At 38.2% G+C, this 24,548-nt stretch overlaps 1 protein-coding gene across 20 annotated transcripts in view; it reads right to left on the bottom strand.

Moving 5' to 3' along the window:
• cast (calpastatin) overlaps positions 1 to 24,548 on the bottom strand; it is a 58,618-nt gene that overhangs the window by 20,239 nt on the left and 13,831 nt on the right. For 7 of the 20 annotated variants that reach the window (XM_053477867.1, XM_053477871.1, XM_053477868.1 and 4 more), the window contains exon 2: positions 5,438 to 5,506. In XM_053477867.1, the coding sequence (XP_053333842.1) occupies positions 5,438 to 5,506 (69 nt within the window). Of the gene's footprint in view, positions 1 to 1,530; positions 1,618 to 1,963; positions 2,084 to 2,542; positions 2,780 to 5,437; positions 5,507 to 14,371; positions 14,531 to 24,548 lie in introns of those variants that run through there. The other 13 variants (XM_053477856.1, XM_053477857.1, XM_053477853.1 and 10 more) reach the window with 6 other exon arrangements.

The raw sequence follows: 24,548 nt of genomic DNA, 5'->3' as shown, positions 1-24,548 counted from the left end.
ACCAGAGGAACAAGACAGTGTGAAAGTGAGAGTCTTGCAGAGCATGCACAATTTGTTTTTAAATTAAATTAGAAATAAAAGTAAGAAATCTGGTTTAGATAATTTCTTTTTATTACTAAAGCTGTTTGTTTTCAGCAATATAAACGACATTTGCAATAAGAACACGATGATTTGTTTTGCCCCAATTGACCCCACCCTCTCTGTGCAAACATCTGCCTGTGGGTTGACACTTAGGTAAGTAAAAGGAACATGGTTAGATGAGGGCTGTGTTTCAGTCCGAAAAATAATCAGAAAATAAAAAAATCTAGCACAATCTATAGACTGGCAAGATTGAAATTATGTCAATTTAAAGCGACAACACACTCGTTGTCATGTGGTGCTACACAAAAGTGTCCCATTTAGCTTATTTCACAGCACATTGCTTATGCAAACTATTTTTCATTCATTAAAAAAATGACAAGTTGTATGTTTTATCCATTTATACAGTAGGGAGATCTAATATTGTAAAACACCTATAAAACAAGTGAAAGGCTAAAACTTTGTAAACCATCATGCATATACACCAATCAGCCATAACATTACAATAAAAAACGTTAAGCACTGTATTGTGCCACCTGTGCAGCTCTTGGCCATCAGGACATGCCTCCACAAGAGTTGGTACCAACATGTTGGCAGTGGATCCTTTGGGTGCTGTGGATAATAGGGTGGGGACTCTGTTGATAAGACTTGTTCGTCCGGTGCATCCCATGGGTGCAGGATCCGGGGAGTGTGGAAACCAGATCAGCGGCCTTGGGCATTTTGCATGCCATGCCCCAAATTTTCTGGTACCTTTCTATCATGGCCAACATTGACCCTTTTTGGCAAGTTGTGCTGCATTGGTTTTTCTGTTGGATCAGAATAGACAGAATAGCCTTTGGTTCCCATTGGCATAAATGAGTCTTGGGTGCCGAGATCCTGTCACCAGTTTACTGGTATATAATTCGTTCTTGTTCCTGTCAACCCTGCCATTTTATCCAGGCTTGGGACCGGCACTGCAGTCCAGTGGCTGGAGTTAATATTATGGCTGTTTAGTCTATTGGTGTTCCCAAAGTTGGAAGCACACATTTGTATAGAATGTCCTTGTATGCTGTAGCTATAGCAATACCATTTCTTTTTCTGGGACTAAAAGACTCAAACAGGTTCCAGAATGTCCTCAAAGCAAGGTTTATGAAGACATGGATTGCCATGGTTGGGAAAATGTGACAATGCAAAAATATGTGAAATTCCTCATGTAATTAATGTAAACAACATGGATTTAAAAAAAATGAAAACGTTTTAAAGTTTTGAATGACTTTCAATCGATTCAGGTCAAAAACACATTTTGGACAAATCTGAAAGAAGGTTGGGTGTTTTCATATCCAGTTTACCATCCATCTGGGGAAAAGCATGTATAATTCACAATGGGCTATTCAACTAGACTATTAAGGAAAAAAGATTTCCAGAGAAGAAGTACAGTATATCTTTTTACCCCTGATTAAAAAAAGGAAATACCTTGGCTTCTTTTGCAGTTGCAGAAAGGACAGTGGTGGCAGTGGGCTTTGTTACTGTGGAGGTCACCTTAGATGGCACCTTAGGGTCCTGTTTGGACAATGAAACTGTGGTGTTCTATTTGAAGTATATGCGTAACCTTTAATGAGAGGGCTAAAAGGCATGCAATTTACTGTACAATGCATTATTCAAGAAGTTGTTACGGCCAAAGCAAATTGCAGTGGTGTTATTGAAGGATGGACGGGAAAGACAAGGTAAAACACTGTAGTTCTGCTCGTACCCCAGCCAGAGAAGGAAAGACAATGTTGACAAGCAGAAATATGTGCAGAAATATATTCCAGATGGAAATAAAACAGTGTGAAGAGTTGACGAATCTCCGGCAAGTCCAGCAAAGCAATGAAGAACCCAGAACATACTGTATCTGTCGTTTGTGTACCTGGACTTTAGGAGTCTCTTTGGGCTTTGGCACTTCTATAGGAGTTTTTCCTGCACCACCTACTGCACCGGTTGTTCCAGCGCTCACAGGTGGAGCTTTGGCAGGAGACACAGGTGGGGCCTGTATCAAAAATTTTATGCTTAAAATCTGACATCAACATTTTCAACCCCACACAGCCATGCATGGACTTGTTCTGCTGACACAACAGGCATGTACTGAATATGCAACAAAAAAATAGGGAGTGTCATAACCAAGGTATTTAAATTTAGGAATGTCCCCATTTACAATATAAGAGAAAATAACCGCAAGTAGGGAATCGGAAACAGGACATAAAGACAAGTCAATGTCTGATGCCCAATGTGAAGAACATCAAACAAACCCAGAGGTGAAAAAGATCCAGCTGATGAGAGTCTGCAATTTCGTACAAACATGATGCCATAGAACAGGTTTGAGAAACAGCTTGAGAAACATGGAAAGGAAGACCCCAGTTTAAATAAGCAGAAATGAAAAGCTGTACAGAAGTGCGATGAAACTGGAGAAAGCAATGACCAATCCCAATGCAACGCGATGACCGGCTACCTGCGCCGCGACTTTAGGTGATTCTTTAGTGATGGTTGATTTTGGAGATCCAGTAGTGGTGGTTACTCCTCCACTGGCTTTAGGTCCTGTGGTAGCCCCTATATTGGTCACTGAGATTGCAGCTGCAGGAGACGCAGTGGACGTAGACAGAACACTGGAAGTAGTCTTGGCTGCAGGTGCTGTGGTGGTTGCCGGCTTTGCAGCCACACCTGCAGTGGATGACGATGCAGCCCCTTTCTGCAATGCAGATATCAAACTGCCATTTTGACTAAAGGTATTATAATACTAGTTAATTGCTACAAATAACTTATTTTCAACTCAATTCAATTTTGGTGGTTTTACAGAATCAAAAGAAAATTAGGCATGATATCAATGTCAATATTAACATGCCATTAATCTGGAAATTTTAACACCTAACAATTATTTTTTTTTTTTTTACAATATTTCATATGTAAAAACTAATTAATCATATGACCAAATTTGACCCTAATGGCTTCCCATAATCGAATGTGTGATAATGGCACGTTTAACGCGGATAGCACTATGACTGGGGAAACATCACCAGCAAGTTTCATTAGAAAAAGCTTCTAAATGGAAGTTTCGATAAAACTAACATAGTGTGTTCGATCAACCCCCTACAACACCCCCCCCCCTCCCCATGCCACATGTTTGCCCCATATTGTTTGCCCCAGATTCAGCTACACTGTGACATTTTCTTCCTGTTTATGAGGTATTAAAAAATATGACACACCTAGTATCATAACAGATTCTTTGGATGTCCCCATAGGAAACAAAGTCCTAGATGGTAGAACCATTCGAAAAAAGTTGCTGCTAGAAACCTTTAGAAAAGCTGTAAGTCACACTGCGCCCTAAACCACATCAGCATGTCTGTGAGTAATTACTTAAGGACAAGTAAGGCTCGAGTCTGATATGTTCGGAAAATATTCTGGGTGTATACCGTACTAGTCTAGTAGTTCCTTTATTGTAAGACTGAACTGCAAAAAAACTGTTACAGAAGCTACAGTATGTACAGTATATACTCAAGCTGGTTTCAGTTTGTACAGGAACATTGTGAACGTGAACATTTTTTATAATGATAAAGTCTTTTTGTTGCTCAGCCAAGAGATTACAGGGCATCAAATAAGCATCCGGTTGCCTAGACGTACAGCAATAAAACACATCCTTTACAGTATAAACCCTTCATTAACAAGGATGACACCGGACTGTTGTGGATCACCATGGGAAACTAAAGGACAGTGGGAAGGCAGGGTCATTTCCACAGACGCAACTATTTGTCCTAGCTACAATAGACCTGCCATGAAGCATTGCCACAAAAGCAAACAAGACATGGGGAAACCCAGCTTTGATGGAGGTACCTAACTAGAGGAAGCATTGTTTTTTTTTTTTTTAAGTAGTTATAGCACATTGCATCACTACGCTGCTGACTTTGAATTCTTAAATCTAATTGGTTGGTTAATGTTGATGTTGTACAGTAAGGAAACACCTCCACATCATGTCCAGATATGACACCTCACTCTGTTGTTGATTATTTTCCTGCAACAGTAGACCCTCAATCAGGCATTCAATAATCAGTCACACTAAACATTCGGGTCATCTTCAAATTTTTAAAATTTAAACGGGGTCTAGGACGCAAATTTCACTTTTTGTCATTTTAAGATATTCAGATGTGTGTGTAAAAAATAAAAACAATAATGGAGAAATAAACACTCCCTGCTTTTTGCCTTTTTTCTATTATTATTTTTTTTTTTTTGCATCTGTCAGGATAGATTTTCCTTCTATTATGACCTCATATAAGAAACCCCTCCCTGGCTGGTTCCTCATCTCTGCTGTTCTTCAGAAGAACCAGACTCAGCAGTACAGTAAGGCATTACCGTTAAATGAGTGTGTTTGAAGGAGGAGTGAAACAGAGAGAGGGCAATGCATTACCCGAGGAATATTTCAGCTGGAGCATTAACACACACTTACTGTAAAGGGACCTCTATGATCTGTATGTTAACCTGTTACAGAAATAGTAAAATACGGGACCTTTAAAGCAAAAGGATTTCGAAATTTTGTACCGTCTTCTCAATTCAGGCTCAAGGTTCTGTACTGTAATAAACCCAGACTCAAATACACAGACCAACTTTAGAGCAACCGGAAAAGGAACAATGCATGTTCTTTTTTTTTTTTCCTGTTCCTGTAATATACATTGCCAGTCAAAAGTTTGGACACACCTTCTAATTCAATGTTGTTGTTGTTTTTGCGATATATGTTCTACATTGTAGAACAATACTGGAGTTTTCAAAATAAAACTATAAATAAACACATAGGAAATGTGAAAATTAGGAACTTAGGTAACACCACCACCAGAACCACCACCGGCACCACCACCACAAACAGTCAGCTGTTATTGTAAGACATAAAGGTCAGCTGTTCTGGAACAGTTCTTCCAAAAACAGTATTTGTCACATGCATTTGTAAAAAAAAATAATAATAATCAAGCACCATGACAAAACTGGCTCTCATGGAGACCTGCCGAGAAAAAAACCAAGACCAAATCTTACCACTGCTTTATTATTTGAGAAGTTCATTTAGAGTTCCCAGCCTCAGAAATCACCAATTAACAACAGAACCGCAGATTAGAGCTGTTATGAAGACTATGAAGACTACAGATCGTACGTAGCAGACTTATCTCAGTTGTAAGTGTTTAAAGGAGATTATTGCATGCTTTAGACACCTTCAGCATTGTTTTATAGTGTAGAAAAAAGTAAAGAATCCGGAAAGACCATGGACTTAAAAGGTGTGTCCAAACTTTTGACTGGTAGTGATATCTCACACAATATACAGAAATAGTAAAACTAAAAAAATAAAAAACGGTGACCAAATAACTTGTACCTCATGTTGTGCAGGTTTCACGGTGGAGGCCGACACCGATGGGGTGGAAGCGGAAGGTTTAGATTGAGACTGTGGAGAGAGAAAGAGAATAATAATGAATGAACATACAGTACATATTTAATTTGAATGCTACTGAATGGCTACAGGGCAAAGGCACACTGGGAATGATGTCCCAGTCATGCAAAGCTGCTTCATCACTATAAAGAGCACAAACAAACCTCCACACGGTATCTCAGCAACTAAACAGTGAAACCTATAGAACATCCAAACATCGCTATTCTAGAGATCATACATCAAACTGTCTTTGTTTGGCAGAGCTTTAGAGAACAAATGCTACGTAGTGCAGGGCAAACACGCCAGATCAGTGCCAGGCTGGGCATTGGGCTTTATCTGGGTTCATTTTGGCCATTACTGAATACACCGCTATCGCTGAGCTGAACAATTTAGCGGAAACTTCTCAAACCTGTTTCTCACTTCCTGTTAAATCACTCCAACTCATCATCTATACAACTTTATCCTGTATACAGGGTCACGGGGGGGCGTGGAGCCTATCCCAGGAGACTTAGGGTACGACCCTGGATGGCGTGCCCTATTTTAGTTTCTAAAATACTTAAACCAGCCAGTCTGGCACCAACAACTAGGTCATGGTCATAACTTCTCCAAAGTTTATTTACAACTTACTTCAAGCATATTATCCCGCGTAAAAGAGTTCTTGATATGACCCTATCAAATCAGGAACTAAAAGCCATGACCTATGTATGATGATCTCACAAGATGTTGTGGGAACTCGCACGAGGCACACGAGGCACAGCTTGTGCGTCTGAAAGATTATCTCCGGACCTCCACATGTCACTTCATGGCCACGCCTTATTAAAACTAACCAGGCGCTGTGTGTATTTAAAATGAGATAAACGTGGCTGGTCCATGGTTCTACCAGTAGAAGGAAAAACTGCAAATAAAGGACCGATATTGTTTATATAAATGTTCTATTGTAAAAAAAAAAAAAAAAAAAAACACACACAAATGCTGTAAGCCCTTAATGGCCAAACATACTCTTGTACTTTATGGCTGAGAAACAGTGTGTATACAGTATAACCTTAAAGATTTGATCTAAAATGATTTATGGCCTGCTATAACAAAGCAACATAAGCATCATGAAAGTAAGAGTGTCATTTCTGACATTTATGTTGATCAACCTGCAGAGTCAGAAGTACTAATAATCTACTGACAAACAGGCTCAGTGAGAACGCTTCAAACTAAAGCACGACCTCAGGCATGGCAGCGATTAAAGAAAACAAAAGACTTTAAATTCAGATCATTGATGCAGATGGTAATATAGTGCAGAGCGGTATTATCACTTAATAATGACCGGCATGATCATTGGTCATACTGTAAATAAGCTACAGTATGTACAGTACGTTTTTTTTTGTGTGTGTGTGTGTTTTTTCCATTTTGTGCAAAATTTGGTGAAGACCATGGGTGCCAAGAATGTTAGCAAGGACAGTAGCAAGAAGAGAAGGAAGCCGCTTTCAATTTGTTCGGTGTCAAGAGGAATCATAAATTAAGTTTAAGCGAAGTTTAATGTCTATTTATTTTATATTTTACTTTATTTACATGTCTGTTCTCAATGTTTTGATTGTTTTAAAATACAAAAATATGATAATAGTGTTGGAAATTAATAATAATGGTAATATTTTTGGGTGGCTGGAACGAATTATCTGGATTTACATTATTTCCTATGGGAAAATGCGTTTTGCAATACAAAATTTCACCAGAATAACCTGCTCCTGGAACGGATTAAATCCGTATACCGAGGTACCGCTGTATTGGTTTTCAAACAGCATTGATATTTCTAACTGCTACAGAAATACAGAACTCATGCATGACTACAATATAAAAAAAGCTTTCAGTATTAATTATCCATAACTAATTTCTGCTTTCATACGTTTAACAATCGAACTAATTCTAAGTAATCGGTCTCTGTGACACAAAGAGCAAACATTCTACATTAAAACAGGTTATAAATTCAATTCGGGGGGAAAATTCTATGTAAATCTGTAAACCAAAATAACATCAATTGAATTTCACACCGTGTTTTGTATTGCTTCATTCATCCACGTGCAAATTCATGACCACAGATAGAAATAGAAACAGCGTGTGCTTGTTCCCAGCTGGGATAGCAATAATGTGTGGCAATATATTACACATGTCCAGATATGAATTTTTTTTTTATTAATCTAGCAAGCAGGCAGCACTTTTACAAGGTTTCACACCTTCATGGTGTGGGTTCGATTCCCACCTCAGGTCTGTGAGAAATACAATACATACTGTTTCTTGTACAAACAAAACTTGTATGTTTTTAAAATGTTCTTCTTTCTTAGAAACTCTCATGGAGTGGAATTGGATCAATCCAACCAAACCCTTTAAAGCAGACACAGAACTAGAAATCTAGTCCTGAGTCCTGGCTGTTTATGTGTTCAAAGCACGGTTGCTTTATTTCACAACTTTTATAAATAGAGCTCAACAAGAAACAATTAGACACGCTCAAATAACAGCGAGAGAGGAAGCTGTAGAGCAAGCACGGCTTATCCTGGCTTTCTTTTTATTTCACTGCACACTTCACGCGGCTCTACCTATGCCAGTGGTGTATAGGGCAAGATATACAGTAATGCAAGTTAAAGTCATGAGCCTTTAAGGCAATAGACTCTACATGAGGAAATACTTATGGGAATGTCAACTGTATAGCAAAGAAAGTGGACAGAATAGACAATATTAACCCTAGGAAAAAACTATACTTTATATATGCAACTATATTTTGTAAAAGCTTGCTACCAGGCTTATACAATACAAATACAATATATATGTCAAAATAAATAAATGCAAAAAATATTAATAAAATGCATTTCTCATACTTCATTAAACCCCCTTTAACTTTGATCACGGCGCACAACATGGGGGCCAATTCAGGTGTGAAAATGATTCCTCATGCTCCTGGAACACACACTCCTAATGGGAGTTTTTTTTTTTTTTTTTTTATAAATCTATAACTGCCCAGTCTATCCACCTCAAGGGCTGATGTTTTGTGTGTCCTGGGGTGCTTTTGTTTTTTTTTAAATACTGATTATTTGAAGTACTGTATCCTTCCTGTTGGCTTGACCTTTCTCATCATAAAGGCATTTCCACCTGCAAAACTGTTGTTTACTTAATGTTTTTTCTTCTTCATACCATTCTGAGAAAAATTCCAGACTACTGCGTATGAAACAGTTACAGAAATATTCAAAGCAGTCCATCTGGTCTCTACAACTACAGTATGCCATGGTCCAAGTCATAGTTTTCCCCACTCTGATGATAAATATTTCCTAAAGCCTTAGCCTTTTATCTGCATGATGTTGGTTACAGACGGTTGTCTGAATTGCATTAATGCATAGCTGATACACTACTAAAAAATACTCAAAACTCAAGATAAACATATATTTCTTAAAAAGCAACATGTAACGCTAAACTAAACTGTTGACCGGGGTGCTCAAACTTTTGCATGCTCCAAGATGTCCGCTAATACCAACATAATAAATTGTTAAATGGATTCCAAGCGCCCAGCTGTTCGCCTTATTAAAATCAGCGGAAATCAAAATCCAGAACAAGTCTGACCTGAAGATCTACATATTACCATTTGAATGGAAAAATGTTTAAGCATCTCTTTTCAGCGAGAACTTGTAGGACCATCAAATGCTGGCATTGTCATGTTCCATTAACGTTTATGATCTGGAACTGTGGTTGCTTTGCCAAGTTCAGCAAAATGTAACATCATTCCCAAGCCATCACCACCCGGGCACACCAGAAAGGCAGTGGGCACAGCGGGCACATACATGGCTGAACCATTCGAGACATCGAGAATTGAAATCTTATTGTTTCGAGATCACATTGGCCCAATTTTGTGAACAACCCAAAAATACTGACTTATTGTTGAGTAGAGCCTATGACATGCACAGTGAATGTTGTTCGGCTCAATGAGATCGAAATGTGTACCAGGCTTGCACGTGCGTATGCAGCTATGCAGCGGAATCTTGTATCCTAATGACAGCAGGTTCCAACCTGTGTGCTGTTTTTCATGACTTTTTGAGCATGTTAAGACCTCAAAAAAGCCCTGAATGCTTGAAAACTTGAAGAAAAAAAAATCAAGAGAGAACAAAAGGGACCTTCATACACATACATGTCATAGTGCTTGGGTCATAATAATAGTAATGATAATAACTAACTGCATCATTTCATCATACGTATGTATCGTTAGTTAATACAAACAGTAAATAATAGGAATACTGAATAATCTGTATTTTTGTGTTATTACATATACATTTTTTGAGAGCTTTATGACAAACCTTATGCTAAACATAATTTGCAAGTCAGATCTTTAAAAAACATCTGAAAAATATCAACTTTATATGCAAATATAAATATGTCAAATTCATACTTATTGTTCGTTTTGTACCTTACTGTTAACGAGTCCGTTAGTCAGGAGCCATAAAGCACGACTCGCAAGTCAAGGACTCGGACTCGAGCCCATGTCTGCATTGGACTCGGTTATTCTAGACGTGCCGCATTCTTCACATACCCTGCATACCTCATGTTCATCTGGAGTCTTTTTTTTGAGGATCGTTCAAAGAAAGCACAAAAAGCACCATTTACTAAACAGAGAGATGAAAACACCCCTCTTCATCAGGTTTCCATGCTGGTCAATGAAATATTTAGTGATGTCATAGCATTAAAGTCTCAGTGCATTAGCGTGGTGAAGTTAAACACATGGAAAAGCTCTGTTAAATCCCCTCTCCATGTGATATTTCGCCACTGCAACTTTCAGTTCGATTGGATTCCTTTCTGTAGCACAATTGCTTATTGTCTAATTTGCAGCTACTATATTATCTACTGGTTTTGAAAACGACTGTACTAATAAACACTAAATTGCTGCGTAAGATGATTGTTTGAATGTCACCTCTCATACACATCGATGATCTTTTTCTTGCCTTTAGAGCATCGTTTCCTCATAGATGCCAGTCCAGTACAGTAGGTGGTCATTAATCGCTTATGAATTAAAGACGAAGAAGAAAAACAACACAAAACTTGAGTATCAGCAGAAGATGGAAGCGGTTTGTTTTGCTTTTTTTTTGTTTTTCCTGGTTTTGGGAGATTTTAAGCAATTTGTCTAATTTTCTCTTAAACATTTGAACATCAAAATCAAAACCTGACATTGATTTAATTAATGAACCAACAAAAGATCGATTAAATTGTATAAGCAATTAAAGCACACAGCTCAACTGACTAACAATTAATGATAAGAAATAACCTCTGCTTATACGTCAATGCGAAATAAGTCACTGGTTTGTTAAACTTTTGTCTCGGTTGTGAAAATGGAAATCACGACTTTAAAACTGCAACAGTGTTCATTAATGTGTTTTTCTATATCTGTCACAGAGGGTTCTCGTTAATGTTATTTTTTTATTTAACAATTTTATTATTGGTACTTATGCTCTATTAGTTCAAAAATTCATCATGTGTTTATTTTAACTGATATTTTTTTGTATATTTTTTGTTATATAAATTGCAGTATTAACCCGAGAGGAAGCTGCTAACCACCCCCTCCCCCCCTCCCCCTCCCCCCCCACCAAAAAAAAGTAAAAGAGTAAAAAAAATGTAAACTTCCTTAACTGCTTTTTATGTCAAACTATACAGAAGCTTTAATCTACTGCTTTCGGTTTACTCTCACAAACAAACTTGGGCACTGTATGGAGAACTCACTTATGGAAATGTACTTAACATACTTAACTAAAATTTAGGAACTAACATGTTCAGTGACTTTTGACCCTTTTTGTCTACCAGAAGGAACCTCCCTGTAATGGTCCCTATGTGACCGCGTCTGTCCTTCATACAAAAAGGCAACATTACAGCAACATCTAGGCTGCGCACATCAGGATCATACTACTGGGACTCGGACCTGCAACAACATGACTATGCAAATAAAAGTACACTCTCACAGGACAGCTATGCGACACTGCGCCTAATTTCAGTGCCAATACAAACTGAAGACAGGTTTTGCGGGGCATATTAGAGAGAGCCACCCATGTGTCTCCAACAGAAGCAGATAGACACTGGAACAACTGCACTTCTTTTATCAAAAACAATGTGAGATTAATGCAGGGCAGGGAAAAGATGACATTATACTAATATATAAAAAAAAAATAAAAGATTATAACTTGAATAGAAATTGTAAGAAGAATTAATATGTAAAATAGTTCCTTAGAGAGTTTAGATAAATCAGGGAAGTGGTGGCTCAAACGGTTAAGGCTGTGGGTTACTGGGTTACTGTTTGGAAGGTTGGAAGTTCAAACCCCAGCACTGCCACTGTCGGGCCCTCGAGCAAGGCCCTGAACCCTGTCTGCTCCAGGGTGTTGTGTGCTGGCTGACCCTGCACGCTTAAGCCATCTTCCTTACTGGGATAAGCTGTAAGCTACATGTGACAACTAATTGAATCAAACAAATCATCAAGATGAATCAGAATTGAAAAAAATAAATCAAGATAAAAGCTAATAATAAAAAAATGGAATAAAAGAATATAAATGGAGATGAGATCCCACTTCTGACAATAGCACCAATTAGGGAGCTCAGGGGGTTAATGTTACTGAGTTACTGATCAGAAGGTCAGAGGTTCAAGCCCCAGCTCCACCAGGTTGCCATAGTTGGTACCTCAACCCTATCGGCTTAACTTAACTTTTGAGACCGGAAAAAAACAAACCAAAAAAAGGAAAAAGTTTGGAAAAAAGGAATCATGAATGTGAAATAAATAAATCAGACGAGTTACTCAAAGTAATGAGTCAAAACCAAAACGTTAACAAAAATTTATAATATAAAATGTTTAAAAGGATTAAATTCATAAGAATCAATTGGGGTAATAAAGCCGAATAAGTGTTAAAAAAATGTAAATAAATTCATTAAAAAAAAATTGAATCAGATAACTAAAAGAACTAGAAGAATAAAGCAGGAATCTACATTATCTAAAGTGTGTGCTTGTCCTGATCCTGCACTGCTCCCTGTCCTGCAGCCTGAACCCAACCCACACCCGCCCCCAAGCACAGTCTTATGACTCAGCCAGCCGAATCTGTGCTCACACACTGGCCACAAATGCCTCAGGATCACTGTAAACACCACACACACACACACACACACAGCTATCAATCCTCGGGAACAAAACTTGCTGGAAAAAAAAAACCTCACAGCTTGTGTCCAGCTTTGCTCTCTGGCTGTTCCATATCACGGTGTGGCGCAGCTGCTGGCCTAATCCCGCGCACCCTAGGATCCCTGACACCAGAGTGCTAGCGGTGAAAAGAGAGGCGGAGAAACAGAGGCGGTTAAAGGCAGCTCTGATGTCTTAATGAGTGTAATGTCTGGCTGAAGAAAGTGCAAGGAGTATGAAGCAAAGCTTGTAACACAAGTGTGACGAAACGTACAGTATACACACCGTGTGTGTGTGTGTGTGTGTAGTCAATCAAACTCGAACAGCAGAAGAGAAGGGACAAACTGGTTTAGGAATGCTAGCCACAACCCAGAACTCACTGTTAGTGCCTGCATACCTGGTGGATTTACTGGTGAGTTAAATACAAACACACCCAGTTTACATCGTTCCTGAATGCAATATGCAAATCTTGGAGACGTCACTCTTCCCATCCCATCAACCCATCACAGGTCTCTCCTTTATATATATATATATATATATATATATATATATATATATATATGGTTGCATTATAACACTAGACAGCTGTAGCAACAGTACAGCTGTTGGCCCCATTATAAAATCTTTTCTATTTTTTTTTTCTTTTAAAGGAAGTGATGACTAATGCACGCTCGCAGCACCATGCAACCAGGCACATCTATGGAAAGTAAACAGTGCAATAAACAAAAAGCTTAAAGTTTAAGTTTTTAAGAGTTTTCTATGCAGTTCTTGACTATTGCATTTAAAACAAAGGGAGTTGTGACGTTGTACGCCTGTGCGGACTGGGGAACCCATCAGTATTAAAGTTCTCTGTCTAGATGAGTATTATAATCATTATAATTTCTAACTTTAAGCCATGTCCATCCTCCGACACACCCCTTAACATAAATTCTGTTCTTTTTTTTTTTTTTTTTTGGCCTGAACATGTCTTTACTCGCAAGCAGCTTATAACCCCACATGCCTGGAAAAGTGTGCTATCTCGCTTACATGCACACGTGATTGTATTTTTGCACAGATTGACTCCAACATCGACCTGTTGTGCCATCCATCTCACAACCACCTGATATGGCAGAGCAAAGACTGGAAGAATGTTGAATCATCCGGGACAAGGTGTACCCCAGATAACATTCCAGGTCCGCTCGTGATCATCATCATCATCATCATCAACCATATGACTGATCTGGTTCTGTTCTCCATTACATTAGTGCTTTTAGGAATGACATGACATCCATAAAAGCAAGAACAGATATCAATAAAAAAACAAACAAACAGAAAATCAAAGGCTTGTTGGCGGAAAAAAAATAAACAAACAAACAAAACAATCTGTCATGTTGGTTTTGGGTTGGATTCGGTTCATATTCACGGCCCACGGTTAAGACAGGAAACCGCCCTGCGAAAGAAATGCCATTTTATAAGCAACAACATTCGCAGTCTTTTAAACTTTTATTTGAATATAAATCAGTTCTTATCTGCCTGTTCTTTACTGTATGCTCAAACGTTTCATGCAAAACAAGTACCAGCAATCTACGGCAAAAGTCATAAACTGCAGCCATCACATTTTCCACGAACTGCAGTCCATGTTGGCACCTTTTCAGGCACAGAGAGAGAGAGAGAGAGATCAGGTTCAAAAGCAGGAAACCACACTGAACACACAGGGTGCTCTACGTACGTACCATCTGGATCCTATGTTTAGAAAGATGTCCCTTCTCAGTCTGCGTGTCTCCTGATAAACTCCAAAGAGTCAAAAAATCCTTCACGGTGTGACAGCTCAAAGTGTATACTTCTTACACACACACACCCTCATAAACTCACCCACACACACATACACACACCAGAAAAATGAAGTCTCAGACTCCTCCTATGAAAGCCCGCCTTCTACAGTGATGACACCGAGGTAGGAAGCTCTCCCATTGGCTGGAAGGCCCTGTCCGACAGGAAGCCAAGGGAAAAAAGCAGATTGTTTCAATATGCTGGAAATGATCAAAGAAGACAGGTTCGGGAAGATTTTCGATAAAGAAGGGGACGTAGGGTATGGGATAGTGGATGACGATGAAGAAGTGTGTTTTGTGTGCCAAAGCAGCAGGCGTTGGCTGAGAGCTGCTCGGGCTGGGTGTGACTCCTACAGTCACCACTCTGGAATCTGAGAAAGGATCACAAAAGTCGAAGCGAGGCCCTGCCTCACAGCCTCGCAACCTCACGACTCCACCCAGAAACAGTGAGAGAAAGAGGGAGATTATGCAAGGAAAAACAAACAGGATGCATACAGTAACAGCCTTGAAGAAGCCTCATTAATAAAGACAGATCAAAAGCATTAAGATAGGAGAGGCACTGAGAGATGGCGGTGGTGATGATAATAATAATACACGTTTAAGCGCTTGCATTTTTTTTTTCTTTCCGGAACACAAGCCTGAACAAGACTGATGAACGTGTGCCAGTGCGAGTACTTGTACAAAAGCAGCCCAATGCAATGGTTCAACTCACTGCTTGAGGACTTCCTTGTTTCTTGATTTCCTGTGACAACACTGCCACCTGGTGTCTGAATAAAAAACATACAGGAGCTCATTTTGGAATTACTGTAGACATTTAAGTTCAGCATTTATTCAGAGTGTTTATGCACAGTGAAATTCTTTATTCTTCGCAGATATCAGATTTTTATTTTTGCGGCTCAAACTGGGGCTCAGAGTCTCGACACACATTTTCCATGCCTCTTATCCTGCGTCTGTGGAACGGAGGGGCATGGTCAATCAACCACGTGGCACTACACTAAAAACTCTTTCTTTCAGCTGCTCCCATCGAGGCCTCGCCACAGCAGACCATACCATCTGCACACAATTTGGCATAGGTTTTACACCACCGGATGCCCTTCCTGACTTTTAATCAGGGCTTGGGACTGGCACTGCAAGCAGTGTCTGGGTACTTAAGGGTGCGGGCTCAAACCCGGATCCTCAGATCCACAAATCTCCCAAATTAGGAAGGCTTATCCACCCGAGCCACCACTCTCCCACAGGACAGGCGTAATTTTAAATTGAAAAACAAAACCGTATGTGGGGTAAGTCCCTTTGATCTGAGACAAGGCAAGATTTGAACTCTAATAGAGACGAGATTGAAATTCTGGAGGCGCATCTTCCTCTTCAGGGTTGTGGTGGACTCAGAGTCTATCCCACGGATACACACTGGGAAGGAATTCACTCTGAATGGAGCCTTCACAATCACACCTAGGAGCAACACTGTGTCACCACCAATCCACCCACTGGCATGTCATGACAATAAAAAACCTGAACATGTCTCTACAGAAATGGAGTGATGCAACACTGAATCAGTGATGAGGTAAGAAATATAGAACATGTAAGATTTACGTATACACCATAGAACCTGTTCAGGTTCAAATAGAAAAAAAGAAGAACAAATGCCTGAGGGTGGCTCGTCTCTGACACAGACATTTCCGAGCTGTTTAGGATACAGCGTGTCACCACGAGTAAGAACTTTAAGGCGAGGAACTGCTTATTAAACAAAAACATGGCAAGTACATCAGGCGTGTGTCAGAGTGTGTGTGCGGCATAAAAGTGAAATAAAGCCTGCTTTATTCATTTTGTCATTACTTTAACACAAAATATATTCTGATATATCATTTTAATAATTATTTTTTTATTATTATGATTATTTTTATATAAATAAATTTTAAAAATTATATATATCATGACAAAACCACTAAGCCACCATGCCGTCCTTTAAATTTATTATATATTTAATAATTTAATGAGAAATTGCATATAGCGTCAACAATTATCATTTGTAAATACTTAATTTTAATTCAATGGTTTACCCAAACCAATAATAATAGTTCATGTTTATTTTTAGAAAGTTTATTACATTTTTATTTGTTTATTACATATTATCTGTTTTATCCTGTTTTATAATCTACTTTTTAACGTATAAAAGAGCTATATAAATAATGTTATTATAGGTATTATTATTAACAATGATAATAATAATAATAATAATTAACGTTATTGTTATCATTAATAATAATAACAATAATAATAATAATAATACTAATAATAATAATAATGTTGTTGTTAAAAATGAATAATAATAATAATAATAATAATAATTGTTGTTGTTGTACTGTAGTAATTATTATTATTATTATTATTATTATTATTATTATTATTAAAAACAACAACAATAATAATATTACTATTATTATAATAATAGTTGTTGTTAATAATAATAATAATAATAACAACAACAACAACAACAACAACAATTATTATTATTATTATTAACAACAACTATTATTATAATAATAGTAATATTATTATTGTTGTTGTTGTTAATAATAATAATAATAATAATAATAATAATAATAATAATGTTGTTGTTAAAAATGAATAATAATAATAATAATAATAATAATAATAATTGTTGCTGTTGTACTGTAGTAATTATTATTATTATTATTATTAACAACAACAACAATAATAATATTACTATTATTATAATAATAGATGTTGTTAATAATAATAATAATAATAATAATAATAATAATAATAATTGTTGTTGTTGTTGTTGTTGTTGTTGTTGTTATTATTAACAACAACAACAATAATAATATTACTATTATTATAATAATAGTTGTTGTTAATAATAATAACAACAACAACAACAACAACAACAGTTATTATTATTATTATTATTATTATTATTATTATTATTATTTATATTAAACATAAATGAAGTTATAATAAAACATATATCTATTCCTCTATCTAGAGCTCCTACATCAAACCACATGCTTCTTGTTGCAGGCATTATTTCTGTAGCCCCAATCTACAAGACTCTGTTGACACACACACACCCAGATACAGTACAATCTTAAACAATCAACCGATACAGAATAATAATAACGGACAACATCCTAGCTGCATAGCTCTGCTTGTTATGTGAACAAACTGGAATGCAATCAAATGCCACAGACTCACACCACAGCGTGCAGTTTAACCCCAACATGGAAGACACCAGCACCACCGTTAAGCTTTATGTGAGATAAAGAGATAACACTATTTGCCTATAGTACCTTAATTGTCCTTTCACTTTTGTAAGGTAGGAAGGTGGTATCTTTAATGGGTTGGCGATTATGGATCATGTTCCAGGGGGGCTTTGGACGACTCACTCACTCATCATCTATACCACTTTATCCAGTATTTAGGGTTGCGGGGGGCATGGCGCCTATCCCAGGAAAAACAGGGCACTAGACGGGGTACAACCTGGACAGTGTGGCAATCCATTGCAGGGCGCACACACACATACACACACTCGCCCACATACAATTTGAGAACTAATCTGCATGAGGAAACTGGAGTACCCGGAGAAAACCCACCAAGCACAGGAAGTGCATGCAATCTCCACACACACAGAGACGGGAATCGAACCCGATCCCTGGAGGTGCAAGACAACAGCGCTAACCTCTAAGCCACCGTGTTGCCGGCTTTGAAGCACGTAAATGGTTACTGGCAACCCTTGGCGACTCTTATCTTTTGGAAAGCAATTTTAAGCAGAACGAAGACTTTAACAGGAATAGAAGCTTAGAGTTAATGCTTGCTGGACCGTGTCTGATGGACGATAGCTCGGAATCCAAGAACAAATAAGATTTAAGTATCTAGAAAACAGGATTTTTCCCCAGTTATGGTTATATAATCACAAGAACTCTGCAACTGTGTTAAACAAAGAATTTGGATGAACATGAAATGACACTGCGATAAGGCATGTTGTATCTGCTTGTTTTTTTTCCCCCCTTTGGAACCAGTAACGCCCCTCTCTTAGGAGGCCTGCTGAGACTGTTAGTGTTATTACATACTTCACACAGTAATGCATGAAGAAAAGCATAAGAAATACAAGACAAAACATGAAAAAAGGGTCATGAAATCAATACAAAATAAGAGTAATACTACTACGCAGTGAAAAAATCCACTTTTAACAACTTCCATATTTATGAATATGATGATCTTTCTGCCATGACCTTAAATGACCTTTAATTACTTTGCGCAACATGCAGGTCTACAGTATTAACAGCGATTTAATATTGCCACCCAACTGAAGAGGACAGTTCAGCATCATTAAGGCGTCCACCATCACACCCGGGAGCAACACCGTGTCACCACCGTCTCCACCCACTGGCACGTTTTAGTAAAAAACCGAACATGTCTCTACAGAAACAGAGTGATGCAGCACTGAATCAGTGATGAGGTAAGAGATATAGAACTCGTAAGATTTGCGTATACAGTATAGGTACAGGTTAAGGCACAAAGTGTCTCATCTGTTACGTAGAGATTTCTGAACTCACACTTGATTGGCATCACGAGAGTGAACCGAAAAGTGGGGACCAACTTATTAAACAAAAACATGGCAAGTACATCAGGCTTTACCAGCTTTGTGTGAGGGTGTGTGTGTGTGTGTGTGTGTGTGTGTGTGTGGCATAAAAGTGAAAAGGTGTGGCACAAGGCGTGATTGTTTCACACTTCATTGTTTTGTACCTCCCTTTCCTCTCCTGCACTTCCCAGCCTTAACATCTTTAAAAAAGACTGTTTTGTACCCGAGTACACTTACGTACCGATCAACACAAAATGAAGGAATGGACGATGAGGTCAACCTGCATGCTCTGCCTAAATGTACAGTAAGTCCCCTGCATACAGTACAAACTTTCGAAGATACAAACATACTTTAGTGCGTGATCAATTACAGAACTTAGATCACATGTCCGGTATACTGTATGATCTCACATGTGTGCAGCGTGCATCACTTTGATTTCAAGCACAAGAAAGGCAACAGCTTTATTTTGCAAAGGTGTTCCTTCAATTAAAAACAACTATTTTTGTTTAAACTGCACTAGAATCCCTTATTCCACCTCCGCTGTTAAAAAAAGGAACTCGCTAACTTTTACTCTACTTCGCTACTTTTTACTTTTACTTGAGTAGATTTTTGGACTTTACTGAAGCTACTTTTACTTGATTATGAAATTTTATGAATCTTTCCACCTCTGATGTAAGTATGCTAGTACCCACACAACGATTGTTGGACTTACGAACAAATTGGGCTTGTGGACAAACACGCAGAACAGAACTCGTTCATGTGTTGGGGACTTACTGTGTCTGTGTCTTACTGTATGTCTTTCGACTTGGCATTGCAGAGGATAAAACTGGCGATCACACAATGAGATGTCGGAGATGACAGACCTTAACATTGCCTCCACCATAAGTATCCACCCACATCCATGTTTAGGTACAGTGGGCTTTCATATTTGGATTTGGTCCATGCCCAAGCACACAGTGGGGTGCTTTCACATTATGGTCTTGGACCCAGAAATGAGAATACCTGACCCCAAAGTCTGGTACATTTACGAAATGTATTGTGCCTGGGCACAGATCAGCGCACCAGGATCGAGTCTAGTTGAAAAACATGATTATAATACAGCGCATTTGAGCATGGTTCAGTGTATTTGGCCACAGTTAATATGGAGGCCAACCAAACCTGAACACAGAAGTGAAACGCTTTTTAGAACACGGCATCATGTGACCTCCTTGTACTCTTTTTCACTTTTATGGCCATCTTGCAAACCAAATAAATGCGTACCACCACCTACTACCTTGTGGAGTGTAAATGCACAAGCCAGTGTTGGACAATCCTGGGGACAATCGTACCCAGGAACAGGACAAATCAGTTATACAGAACATAATGTTAGTCAATTTAATCCATCCAGGATAAAATTTCATGCTTATACTGCCATAAACTCCATCATATTATATTTTTCATATCATCATATAGTTTTCACTTATTTTTTGTCAAAAAACTGTTCAACTATCAGTCCAAATTTAAAGTTGTCCACGCTGAGTTATGATGCATCATGCGGTTAGACACTGAGGGAAGTGGGAAGCTGGCACCACCCCAAAAATAAACAAAAGCTCTAACAGTCATAAAGTCTTTATTTTTAAACCTAATTTTGAATAGAGATGCACATGCAAACTCGACTGACATCGACATTAAACGCATATTTGTCAATAAAACACGTATGTTGCATAACACCTAATTGTTTACACACAAACTTCCTGTACAGTATTAAAACAAAGATATGGCACCTAGGGACCTGTTGTTCGTTCTCATCTCATCTCAATATTATGAAGCCACATATTAATTCGATGCACAATGAAATGGTTAATGGTTCTGTGCACACACACACACACACACACACACATAAGCACACACGTGGATATATTTCCAGGCCCTGTAACGGGTCACAAATAGCACCTACAGTTACTCAATACTGAAATACCCAATGTGACGAAACGGGAGTGGATAAGATATACAGTTGCAGTCAGAGGTTTACATACTGTACACTCATCATGAACATGAATATACCACTTCTTTAAACTTTTCTGGGGAAGAATTCCTGAACAACAACCATCTTTAAAAGATCATCAGGGTAGCGGGGAGCCGGAGTCTATTCCAGGAGACTTTGGGCATGAGACGGGGTACACCAAGGATAGGGTGCCAATCCATCGCAGCACATAAACATCCACACACGCTCGTTTCAACTCTACGGGCATTCTGCATGTCTTTGGTATGTGAGAGGAAACTGGAGTACCTGGAAAAAATCCAAAAAGCACTGGGAGAACATGCAAACTCCATGCACACAGACCCAGAGGTGGGACTCGAACCCGGACGCTGGCGGTGCAAGGCAACAGTGCCACTGTGCGGCCCAATTAGATCAGGTATGAAGTAAAATGCAAAATAATATGGCATACTTAATTAAGTTCTCATTTATAACCTACTGAGTAATGACCATGGCAACTAAAGTGGCAGTGATTAGTGTGATAATTATATTGACTATTCATGCTATATTTTGGGATATTATCTTTTCAAAGAAAATCTCTTAACCCTGAGGGTGTCATCTATAGTACATGTATGTAATTTTAATAATCGGGGCATCATTTTCTAAAAAAAGAAAAAAAAAACACCAGGGTTGGGATTCGATTCCCGCTTCGGAGTGTGTGTGTGTGTGTATGCAAGTTTCATGTTATCCCCGTGCTTGATGGGTTTACTCCGGGTACTTTGGTTGGTAACAGTCCAAAACATGCAGATTAGGTTAACCGACGTTCCCAAATTGCCCGGAGTGTTCTAATGAGCATGTGATTGTGTGTGTATATGTGTGTGTGCCCTGTGATGGATTGGCACCCCATGCAGGGTGTACCCCGGACCGTGCCCGCCCTTGGGATCATCTCCAGGCTCCAGGATACAGGATAAGTGGTATAGAGAATAAGTAAGTAACTAAGAGAAGCTACAATGTCAGCTTAAAACTTTAACAAGCTAATAAAGGATCATCTTGCGCAAACATATCCATTAAGATCAGAATCATTTCAAATCAAAAGACTGCGGTAATGGTGGTGTTAAGGCGTACAGACCTTGTGCATAATGTTTATGACAGGTTCCCATGAGAATGAAATAACTGGGTGAGAGCTGTTTGTGCTCAAGCAGTGCCAAGGAATGTGTTTGTATTTGTGCAGGGTTTGGAGATGAGCTACGGGACACTGAGCTGAGAAATCTGACAGGTTCGCTCAGACGGAAGCCGAGGCCAGGGAACACGAATGCGCAAACAGAATAATAAGATCAAAGTTATTCTCTTTTTTTAAATCAATTCAGATAAAGTTATTGCAACTTTTTTAATAATTCATCTTCAGTAGGTGCTCTATCCTGGTCAGGGTCATGCTTGAGACTTGGGATGGAATGTTAGTCCATTATACCATTCACACACACACACACACACACACACACACATATGCACACACTTTTTATCACCTAGGTGTAGTTTACAGTAGTTAATTCACCTGCTGTTACAGAATGTTCTTTGGAACCAGAAAACATAGAGAGCATGCAAAACTCCAAGCTCTGACCCTGGAGAAGAGTCACGGCAAATATGTTGATATCATAGGCCCTAAAATATCTCTGGAATGTTGCAGTTATAAAACCATGTGCAAATTGGAAAAGCCCCCATGTTCTGCCATTCCAACCCTAAATGCTAAAATGTCTATAGATAATGCTAGGTGAGTAACAGCTCTAACCCGGTATGTTGTTCTTGCTAATCAGCCAGTATTGGTCATTGACAGGAAGTGAACTGAACAGAAACAAGGCCTGCTCTCTGCTGCAACCATGCGCAATCCATGATAGCTGGCATAGCCAGCAAGATCACATTGCTAACATTGTACAGAATGAGACAAGGAGGTCACGTGCGTGACTATACTCATTTGCTCATACTATTAGAAAATGAGCGCATTTATGCACACATAATTCATAATTTCGAAAATAAGCACAAATTCATAATTCGAACAAAAAAAAACATAAAGAAAGTTAAATAAAGTGGTTTTTGAAGGTCTTGATTGATTCATATTAAATAGGTTGGACATTTTGGTATGAGAATTGGTACCGGTGTCATTAAGTAACTAACAAAACATTTTTTTTTTTTTATGTCAGATAAAAAAATCTTAGGTATGGCTTACTAGACATTAGCATAATTTTGATATATATATATATATATACAGTAAGTAGAGCCCCAAATGGGCTAAAATGGCGATTTTAAAGTGTACTTTTTTTTTTTTTTGCATATTAAAATGGACAAATTTAATCATTTAACCACCATCACTCAGTCTCCAACAACATCTCATGTGCCTCAATCACTGGAACAACAGAAGATGCTTAAAAACTGCTTATGCGGGAAAATTCATTAACTCCATTTAGGGACTTATTTACCAGTTGGACAGATGATATAATCAGGAGCCAAACCCCAAATTCAATCTGTATTCATATTACTTGGCATTTAGGTTCTAATTATCACATGGCCTGTTACCTGCTTTAATAACTCGCCTTTAATTTGTCTCGGGTAATGTTTCATTCTAGGTGGGGCCGATCACTGTCTGGTCTCTTTCAGATTGGACGATTAGAAGGCTGAGAGCAAGTCATATTATCTGCCTAGTCATATGGAAGACTAAAGGTCGTGGCAGACAAGCCTGTTCCTGACACACACCTAAAACGTCTCTTCTGAATATCAGAAATGAAATAGACCATTAAACCACACGATACTGTCTTAGTCAGATTGTAAGCTTGATTATATTCAACATTCAAAAATCAACAAAAGGAGCATTGCTTTTTCTGTTGTTTTGTTGATAACACTGCCTGATGTTAAACAGATATCAGAGTGCACTCTGGGTAACAACTTTGTCTCAGAGTTACTTACACACGCATTAAAGAGACCCAGGTCCTACCACCATAACTAACAGGGGGGAAAAACAACATCATGCCTGTGTGTCTGAGACAGCAGGTCTGAAAAGTCACAGCTGCAGGAAGCCCCTGGTGATAAGGAACTCCTACATAAACATGGATGTGCAGCTGCTGACCGGTCCAAAAACAGAAAAATGTAAGAACTCAAGCTATTCTCAAAATAGTTTTATAATCTGAAATAAAGTGAATATTAAACATATTAGAATCTTAAATGTTATCACTAAACCTAAGCTGAATAATATTGCCTTTTGGAAACAAAGTGAAATAAAAAGCAGATGTGTATTTATTTCTGCTTTCATTTTTAACTTCAAAGATAAATAAGATGGAATTTGAAATAAATATGTTACATGATTAAAACAATTCCTTTGATGTTGTACTTATTTGTGAATTGATTTGTTTATTATTTTTCAAAAACGTAACAACTCAGATTATGCATATATACACATATGTTTTTAAAAACATAATAAATGCATAATTTCAGTTGAGGTAATAAAGAAATTATTTTAAAACATAATACACAATCTA

This window comes from Clarias gariepinus, chromosome 19, assembly GCF_024256425.1.
Source record: "Clarias gariepinus isolate MV-2021 ecotype Netherlands chromosome 19, CGAR_prim_01v2, whole genome shotgun sequence".
Classification (NCBI taxonomy): domain Eukaryota; kingdom Metazoa; phylum Chordata; class Actinopteri; order Siluriformes; family Clariidae; genus Clarias; species Clarias gariepinus.
The sequence above is the reverse complement of the archived record's forward strand: the minus strand, read 5'-3'. Positions and strand labels throughout refer to the sequence as shown.